Raw genomic sequence first — 9,694 nt, forward strand, 5'->3', positions numbered from 1 at the left:
AATATGATTCTCGCCCCAGTCTAAATTGTCGAAAGGCCCACTTGGTCAACGTTCTTCATCACCATTAGACATGCCTGCGTCGTTCCAAATTGATAAAGATAATGGCACTTGGCAGGTCGTTTAAGTGTGTAATGGAGATTTTCACTATGTTATGAGAAAGTAATCAGATGCTCGAAAGCTTGCGAAGGTGTATCCTTGAGCCGCATGTTCGTCGGATGACTTTTGCAAATATCCCATTCAGTGTATGCAGACTCGATAAAGGAAGTCGAGTTAGATGTAATGAACGGAATATGCATTCGTCCACATTTTTTTACAAGCGTTATTAAAAGTGGCGCGTACTGCCCTGACACTATATACATCAGCACTATAATGCAACGCGGAGATTAAGGTATTTCCCAGAGCGATCACAGGTTTTGAAGTAGTGATGTGGCTGAATCTATGAATATTTGTAAAACACAGGCTTAAAATATAAAGCTTACACTCTCAGTGTATCCTGCTTCTTAAATTTAATAGAAGGAGAGAGAACGAGATACAAAGAGGCAAGAAGTTGCACAAACACAATGCTATTCAACTCTGGAATTCGATCGGCTCAGCAGCTTTCAAATGAACAATAAGTGAAAGTTCACCACATGTGCTAGTTAGCATACAACGGTCTCTTTAAATGAACTGTTCGTTATATGCATTAATGCTTTTCTGTGGCCCGCAGGTTTTATACAATAATCGTGGTGACTCGGTATGTTTGGTCCCAATTGAATAATCGAAGCAATCGAGCATCAAACTCTGTACGATGTAATAGTTCTGCGGAAACCCGCAAGGTAATCAAATCTCTGTAATCAAATGCCTCGACCGATTTCTACTTTTAAATTCTGAACATACTGACATCGTCGAACATGGTCAATCAAGAACTCAGTTAATTTTTTGTTCAAGGCGTCATATTTATTATCACTCAATCGTGGTTGTTACTGAATGCTAGTGTACCGACAGGTTCTTACCCAAGCGAGATAGTATTCAGTACACCTTGGGAAACAACCAAAAGGTGGGTACAGTTATTGTAATAAGAACACATATCAATAGGCATGCTATCTGAATCCTACCCGCGTTGCACGGCGGCGTTCATTATAGTCTGTATTGAGGTTGTACGCTCTCTACTGGAGAGAAATCATGCTTGGCAGTAAGGACAAATACCTTAGAAAATACTTTAGCTGTAACGGAACTCTTCTCTTCAGCTTAGAGCTTGTTAGGTTTTCAGGGTTCCATAATTCCCTCATCATATTGATACAACCTATCCTTCTACCAAAGTAAAAATTTGGGCTCATTGGTGGATGACCCTAAACAACTTTACAGCACCAAGCAAAGCGCAGACAGCGACCACAGACAAGAAATGACAGCGCTGGTCGCATTTTTTCTTGTTTCTTGTCGCTGTCTACGTTTAGCCTGGCGTTGTAAAGATATTTACGATGACTATCTTTCTAGTACCAAGTGCAGTTACCTGCATGTTTCCGACACATGCCGCTCATTGTACGTCGTGCGTCCATACTAATGAGCGTGTCATCTATGTTAGCGTGCTCGCAGTCATGTTTCCGTGCCTGGGTTAGAAGGTCAGAGACACATGCACGGCTGGGTGTTCAATACAGGACGCCACACTGTAGCGCATAAGCTATTACGAGACGTACAACGTGTTGGAACGGTCCTTGCATTGAATTCCAACAACCTATTCTTAAATAAGAAAAATAAATATGTCCCTACGTGTTGCATCTTCGCAGGCGAGAGAGAGAGAGAGTGGCATTGCGAAGAGGAAGTAACGAAGCATAAAGCAGCATCAGGAGTGCGACAAGATATGCCACGACGTTCCTGCTTGCAAACTGCACAAAAACAAAGGTTCAGTTCAACGAGAGTTCCTGGGCACACATGCCAGATGCGCGAGTAGCTCTTCTCGTCCTGCCCCCCTCCCGCCCTCCTCCTAGAACTTTCTCGGCGTTCAGTCGCGATGCTTGTTTTTCGCAGTGCAAGAACCGTGCGTGTTCTGCTCGGCAGTTGGCGCAAGAGATTTCTCGGCGCTTGGCTGCATATATGCATACAAATACCCTCGGAGATTACTCCCTGTACAACGGAAACATCAAGGAAGAGACCAATATCGCCACGCAGAGACGCCTCCCGAAGGAGCCTACTCGCTTCTAGAAACTAGGCGGCTGCTCCGGCAGGACAAGGCGAATACGCTTGCAATAGGACAGCGACGCATCTCATCGCGAACTGTGAAGATTAAGCGCCACACTTTAACAAATATTGCGTCATGATTAGGGTGGGTCCTTTTCTTTTTCTAAGTCAAAGAACTTCCTGCTGGAACCTTTCTCTTTCTTCTCTTTTCCTCGTTGCTTTTTTCTTTACGGAGCTAGTTTTTTATAAACTGCGGAGTGATTATTTCAGCGTGAGGGCACAAAACAAAGCTGTTAAATGAGTCTGGAAATGCCATAGCGATTTTCGTATTTTTCTAGCATCTGTTCTCGCAACGAATGACGAATTTCTTATTACAGGAGCCTAATCTTTCAAATCAGCTGAACTTAATACTTCCCTTTGGTTTAGCTTTACAGTAAAAAGTTCTTCCTTAGGCAGTTCTCACTCGCTGTATATTCCGCAGGGACGATTTGCGCTTAAAATATGTCATTTTAGAATACTCTTCTCAATCAATATACTGACAGTGTCAATGTAGTGGTTTCACTAGCATACAATATATTTCGTTATGTAAGCCGCCGTGGTTGATTAGTGGCTATGGCGTTGGGCTGCTGAGTACTAGGTCGCGGGATCGAATCCCGGTCACGGCGGAAGCCTTTCAATGAGCTCGATATACTAAAACACCCGTGAACTTAGATTTAGGTGCACGTTAAAGAACCCCAGGTGGTCGAAATTATTCTGCAGTCCCCCACTACGGTGTGCCTCATAATCAGATAGTGGTCTTGGCACGTAAAACCTCCTAATTCATTTTTTCTTTAAATTTCTTTATGTGATTTAGCACGGTACAATGTTGCATGCAGATGCCTGGTTTTCGAGCCTCTCTATTATTTGTCTTTAAAAAAATATATTAAGTATTGTTCGCACGACGCTAATTATCACTCTTTATGCATGTATGAGCGAGGTATATAACTTCGAGCTGCTCCTTCTCAACGACGTCTCCAACGTTCTAGCCTAGCGCAGATTGCACGCCAAGAAATACGATTGCGCATGGAGCGAGGCAAACGCAAATGCGAAAAGAACAGCCACGACGAAAGAAAGTATAAAGAACACTAAGAGGCGAATGACGCCGGTATAAACGTCATGGCCATTTTGCTTTCCGGAAACGTCACAATAGTTCTGGAAACGTGCCGAGGTGCAGGCCAAAGTAGTAAAATAAATCGTCCATAAAAAGATGAACGAAAGCGAAACAAAACGAAAGGAGATTCGAAGCTTGAGTGCGACGAGAAAGTTGGAAACGTTGACGATGAGTGAGTGGCGATTGAAGAACGCCAGTGCCGAAAACTGCCGTGAGGACGCAAAGGAAAACAACAGGGCATGGAAGACGCTGAGAAACATCGCGCGCTTTGCTTCCCTTCTTTCTCGTAGCCTGAGAAGATCGTGAGATGGGTGCTCACGCGAAAACACAACAACGAAAAAAAAACAAGCAATAATAGATCAAAGGTGAAAGCAAAGAAGCATCCTCGAATCCCTCTCGGTGAGACAGTTGGGAACGGGGAATGCAGCATTTCCCACTTCAGAGGCGAAAGAACGAAGCCCGGGCAAAGTACTTCGGATGGCTCTGCAGCCCTCATCGGTAAGCGCGGAAGAAGAAAGGGCGCGGGACGTAAAAGAAAACGCGCCCAGTTGCTCATAACTACAACCAAGCATCTTCGGGGGACTCGCGCGGGCGAAATAGCAAAAAATGCGGCCTTTTCCTCAACCTTCGCGAAAACACGGCGCGCGCGAGTGCCCCACACGCAGGCTTGTTTTCTACCACGGTCACGCGCCTCTCATCGGTCATGTGTGCACTCGCGACTCGTGGATCTCTGCAGCGAATCATGGGGCCTCCTTCCTGTTTCCGTCGCTGCTCCTGTGCCGATGCTGCCACTGTGCGGTGCGCGTACTTCTGCAGCCCTGGCCACCGGAAGCGCGAACACGCTGAAGAGTTCTCGACAAGGAACGGATCTTCCTGCTCGTCTGCTCTTCCTTTCTGCACCCACTGTTGCTTATACCTTTCGAGTTTTCCTTTTTCTTTTCTTTTTCTTTTTTTTTTGTCTTTTTATTACGGAACAAGATATCCGGTGCCGACGCATCTGCGCGCCGGGTGCAATTGATTCGGGGCGATGGCGAGAATAGTGACGATGAGATGAAAGGCCCCTTGCCTGATGCTCCCCAATAATCTTGCAGAGAGATGCAAGATAAAAAAACATGGAGAAGAAAAGAGAGAATCTAAAGAAAAAATGCGAAGTATTTCTCATGATCTGTTTACAGCACGCACCATTACACGTCACAACAGAGGTCGAATGTGGACAAGAATAAGTGATTCTGACAACTGGGAGCACGACAGCGCCGGATTTCGCAGATGGATAGCAAAACTAAAGAAAGGAAGAGAGAAGGAGAAAGAGCGCTGTTTGAGTTGTGACTAGTGTGTCTACAAACAAAACAAATTATTATGGATGTTACACACCATAAAATTCAATGCTGAAAATCTGTCCTAGTAAGCACAATACTTCTGTTTTTATGGTGAAGCCCACTTTACAGCGCTGCTGACGTCAGCGATGTTAGTGGAAATGTGTGAAGTTATTCATGGATGTGGAAGAAATAAACAGCTGAGGGACACCTACCGCAGAAGAAAACGGATTTGCATGCTGCCTATGGACATGTCCAGTATGTACAGAATCACTCTTGCTCATCATTTCCGTCACTGTAATTCATTCGGTCAAGCGCATGGATTAACAAATGCGCTGACTCATGTCATGCGACCGAAGGGCGAAGAGTGGCAACCTGTAATGAACCGTGGTACCATTAGAGTTGTCTAGAGATGAATATTTCTCCTCTTCAGGGCGTCTTTCGTTGTTTTTTTTTTTTTTTCTAGTGCAATAGAACGTCGATAAGCAAGCTGCTTGAACAGTCTATCTCGAATGTCGCAGGTTCACCGCATTTCCGCACCGACAAAAAGATATAGAAATGACGTGCTGGTATTCTGAAAGGAGTACACGCGACTGTGACGCCACTGGCTTCTGAACTAAAGCCGCCGGAGCTACTACGTCCTATGTTTCGACAGTGCTACTACGTTTCACTTGTAGGGACAATAATTCTGAATGAACACGTAATTTCTTTCTTTTTTTTTCATGCCGATTCGATAAATCATTTATCACCGAATGACGTGTCATTTCCTACAACATACAAATTGACTCACATAGACTGTAATTTTGAGCTCTGCAAATGAACCACGCATAATACAAAAAAAAAAATTGGTTGAATGTTACAAAGAAAGCACGAAAGATGAGCAACAGGGTGATACATTTGAGCCAGCAAAAGCCAAGTAAACGCAATCAGCTCGATGAGGCGGCCGGCTGCAGTGTGGCAAAGTTAGCGAGTATTTTTTTTTCAGCCAGCTATTTCACACTTGTTGGAAACCTGTGCATGTAATTATGCGCTTCCCTCTGACGACTACGGCTATCATGACAACGCTTCGTTGCATGACGAGCATTTCTGCACTGGATTCAGAACATCTATGAGATTACGATATTATTTGTCCTCATTCAAACTCTCAAGAAAGTCGGAAAGTTCGTAATCTTACTGGGTTGCTTATTCTCAATAAGCTATATCTAATAGAAAAAGGGCAACAAATCTACCAAGGTTGCAAGAAAGGGTTTTCTCGCCGCCTACTTTATGAAATATGTAAAACAATATAACTATCGGCAAACATTGTTCGTTTTATTTGAGAAAGCAATATTACAACTTCTTGTTCTCTACCTTCGCCCACCGCGTTAAGATCACCATATAGATTGTCGCGCTCTCTCAGCCACGGGACTGAAATCTCTTGCCCTCGCCTTTCGTGCTGAACGTAAAGAGGATGTGTGCAAAATTACTCACGGTGCCATGGTGAGCGAGGGAGTCACATAGCTGCAACGGCGTTAAGACGTAAGAGATTCTGAGAGCTGTTCCCTGTTTGTGATGAGTTACTAAAAGTTCCAGAGGTCAGCGCCATTTTCTTCGCTAATTCCCAGACGCATACCAGCCCCAGGCATGCAAGGCGTACGGACATAAGGGTCTTGTATTCCACGCATTTAATTTACCCCTCTATGGCAGAACAGCACTCCTCGTGCGAAATGCGCGCATTCAGGCAGATATTCAGGCCGAAAGCCGAGCATCTGACACAGCTCCCACGGTAAACAACCGTGCACTTCGGTCTCTTCGCATACGGCAATGCCGTGAAAGAGCGGGATCCCACGCATGCGCGAGCTCCCACGCCATCGTCCATCCCCCGCGCGGTGAGATGACGTCAGTGCAGGAAGAAAGTATTCGCTGAAAGCCCATAGCGTGATCAAGGCTGTGGTTTTCGAACACACCGAATAGAAATGTGTCGATTAAACAGAAAATAACCGAGCCCCCGACATCCTCCTCACTTGACACGCGCTGCGTAGCTTCAGCTTGTGACCAGAAAAAGGAAACTCACGTTTGATGCTGGCAACTAAGTAACCTCGAAAATATCGTGTTCTTCCTATGGCTACCTTACTTAACAGAAAATATATAGGGCGACACGATTCGGAAGCATTAGCGCGAGAGGCCGACAAACCATGCACAGCCCCATTTCCAACATGCGCTGAGGAAAAGTCCTACGCGTCTTTATTCAGCAGTAATATTGTTTAGCAGGTTTTAGCCAACTGCGCAAGATGTCCTCATTCCGTATCGTTATACTTTCAAGAAAAGTCCCATTACAGATGAGAACGGTGGATTAAAACTAAGCTGTGCAGACGTGGCGACCAATACAAGGGATGCGCCACTATAAAACGGTGCTGAAGGGATATTGAAAAATCGTCGCGATTGCACCCATTACTCGAGGAAAGAGGTTTAACTCTCCAACGTACGCGAAAAATGATGGTGCAAAGAATTTCATGAAAACGCACCCCTGAAAGCTGCACTAGGAAGCGCAATGAAGAAATTCATCAACTGCAGAAGCATTCATTGTGAAAAAAAGGAAATTAGTAAAAGGGAAACTTCTCGCCATGCTGCAGGTTGGAGTAAGTTCGCAGACAGTGCTGTTGGTCGGGAATTGTATCAACTGAAGGAAGCGATCGAGGATAGCAGTTGCCCCACCTGGGTACCTCTTCCAATAACACTGGGCTATATCAGTACACGTCCAGCGCAGTATTGCACGGAGTCGTTTTACTGCTAATGTTCCACCAGTAATAACGAAATTGAACAAGAGTTCATAAAACGGCCAAGGGCTTGGGTATCGAACGAGAAGTGGTTGCGTGTGTCGCATATATTTCATTTCTCGATTTTGTTCGTAGTGCAGAGACTTTGGCAAGCTTGAAAACTCGGTTGTCGAACAGCAGCAACTCACGGTAAAAGCTTCTGTCGGAATAGACCTGTAGCGCCGATTTCGCGAGGGTCGTATTTGAGTCCCCCCCCCAAATCAGACGTGAAGTCGATTTCCTAGCGCTGACAGAACACCGCTCAGAATAACTGTCAGCGATCGTGAGCCAAGAAAGAACCGTATCCGTACAACACCTGTACTGGAAGTTTACCTCAGTGAACCAGGCAGCCATTGGACAATCCAGTGGCAAATACTGAACGCCTTTTTATCAGAACCCACTCATGTCATTTATTAAACAAAAATGACAAAAATCAAACAATAGACAAGAACCACCAAATTATACATCATATATATAGATAATTCATGGACTACTTTGTCTATTTGTAATTCGTATTCTTTATTCTTTACGTAAGCTATCGAACTAGTGGGACAATATTTCATCAAACCTACGTGACGTAAGTTTGTGGATTACCATATATAGTTTTACCAACTCGAAAAAACATCCACTATAGACTTCCTATGCCATCTTAGAATAAAGTTTTTCGTTGGACGATACCGCCCTTGTGCTACGCCATGGGCGACTCACGTAATGACATATAGCAGTCGCGGCTACTGTTTGAAGAAGACAGCTGTTCGTTGCTTGGCTTGTTGATGCGAGCGCAAAGAACGGCTGAGAGGTAAGCATCTGTTCTGACTCTGCTTCATAGAATACTATTCACTGGCGGCTGACAGATACCGGTGACAGATGGCACAGACGACTCGGCGTTTTCTCCAAGCATGCAAAAGTTATCTGCTAGCTCCCCATGGTCTTATGAAGCTTCCCAATATATCTGGAGAGCTCCGAAGACGATGTCAAACATCGAGACGAAATTAGCGATAAGATCACCTTTTTTCCTCCACATATAGCCTGTTTCAGAACGCGGTAATGGTTATAACGCCAACAAGGTCATGCCCAGCGACAGAACGGGAAGAACACGCGCGAGTCGCAGTGACGCGCGCAGAAGGGGAACGTACTGCCACAGGTGTATTCTCTATGTTTACCGTACGTAAAGATGCTCGTTCCCTAGGCGTCTCTCAGTCGCAGTATTCCTCTCAATGCTATTTCTACGCGAGCAGTGCAGTCTCTGATTTCGCGAGATACCGATCAGAAGCACCGAATGCTAGGCAAGTTGGTTTAACATACTGACGAAGACTAGCGCAATAAACAAGAGAAAAGAAGGAAACACGACACAAGCACAGACTAGCGACTGTCTCCGGCGTTGCCAGTCTGCGCTCGTGTCGTGTTCTCATCCCCTGCTTATCGCACTGTTGTTCGAAGATAGCGATCAGTTAGCACACGCGGCTTTTCCCATCAAACCCCCACGTGCACCGCAGATAGGGCCCTCGTGCCGGTGCTGTTTAGTAGTGGTCTTCGTTTCAGAGGCAGCCAGGATTACCGGTCAACGCATTACCGATTGGAAGGAACGGCACCAACTCACCGTTTTCCGCGTGTTTCGTCTGGGCAGTCTCTCCGATGCGGGGGTTATCCTGAGCGGGCACTGCCGTAGCAAGCACGAGGCTCCCGCCGTCTTTTTCGCACAGTACGGCGACCGCCAGTGCGAACACCACCAATAACGCGGCGCAGAATTCACATGAGAAGCGCATTGCCTTCTCTGCTACAGCGACGGCTAAGGCGCCGTCGTTGTCTCGTGACACGTGTGTATCCGCCGCAGAAACGAAAACCCTGAAGAGGCTGACGCGCGCGCGCGCGCCACGAAACACACACGGAGAGCACAAAGCGCGCGACGGAGGCGCGGCTTCGCTCACTGCTCCTGGAACTGGGGCTCCGGTCCGCAGCTGCACAGCACACGAGCGGAGCGCGCGTTCTGTGACGCGCTGCTGTGCGCTTTCTTTCTGCGGAGGAGCCTGCCTGGAGCGCCCCGCTACGAGGAGGAGCACGTGGTTCTCGCGCGGTCGATTGACGGCGGCAGCTCGCCTGAACAGCGCCGCCTTTCGGTAGCCCCGGGAAGTGGAAAGTGGGAGTCCCGTCCGGTCACACACGCACGCATACACACCTTCTCTTTCCATCCTCACCTATAACTCTCACGGAATCCGCTTACTTCATTGCTGTTGTTGCGGTTCCTTTCTCCTCGCACGAGGAAGATTCGAACGCTCGCCTCC

General features: G+C 46.4%; 1 protein-coding gene across 1 annotated transcript in view; it reads right to left on the reverse strand.

Annotated features, from left to right (window-relative positions):
* The window catches only part of LOC126531723 (uncharacterized), a 243,792-nt gene extending 234,398 nt beyond the window's left edge, over positions 1 to 9,394 (reverse strand). The window contains exon 1 of the mRNA XM_050179408.2: positions 9,013 to 9,394. Within this exon, the coding sequence (XP_050035365.1) occupies positions 9,013 to 9,178 (166 nt within the window). The 5' untranslated portion in view covers positions 9,179 to 9,394. The remainder of the gene's footprint in view (positions 1 to 9,012) is intronic.
* Between the last annotated feature and the right edge of the window lie 300 nt (positions 9,395 to 9,694).

This window comes from Dermacentor andersoni, chromosome 5 (assembly GCF_023375885.2).
Source record: "Dermacentor andersoni chromosome 5, qqDerAnde1_hic_scaffold, whole genome shotgun sequence".
NCBI classification, from domain to species: domain Eukaryota; kingdom Metazoa; phylum Arthropoda; class Arachnida; order Ixodida; family Ixodidae; genus Dermacentor; species Dermacentor andersoni.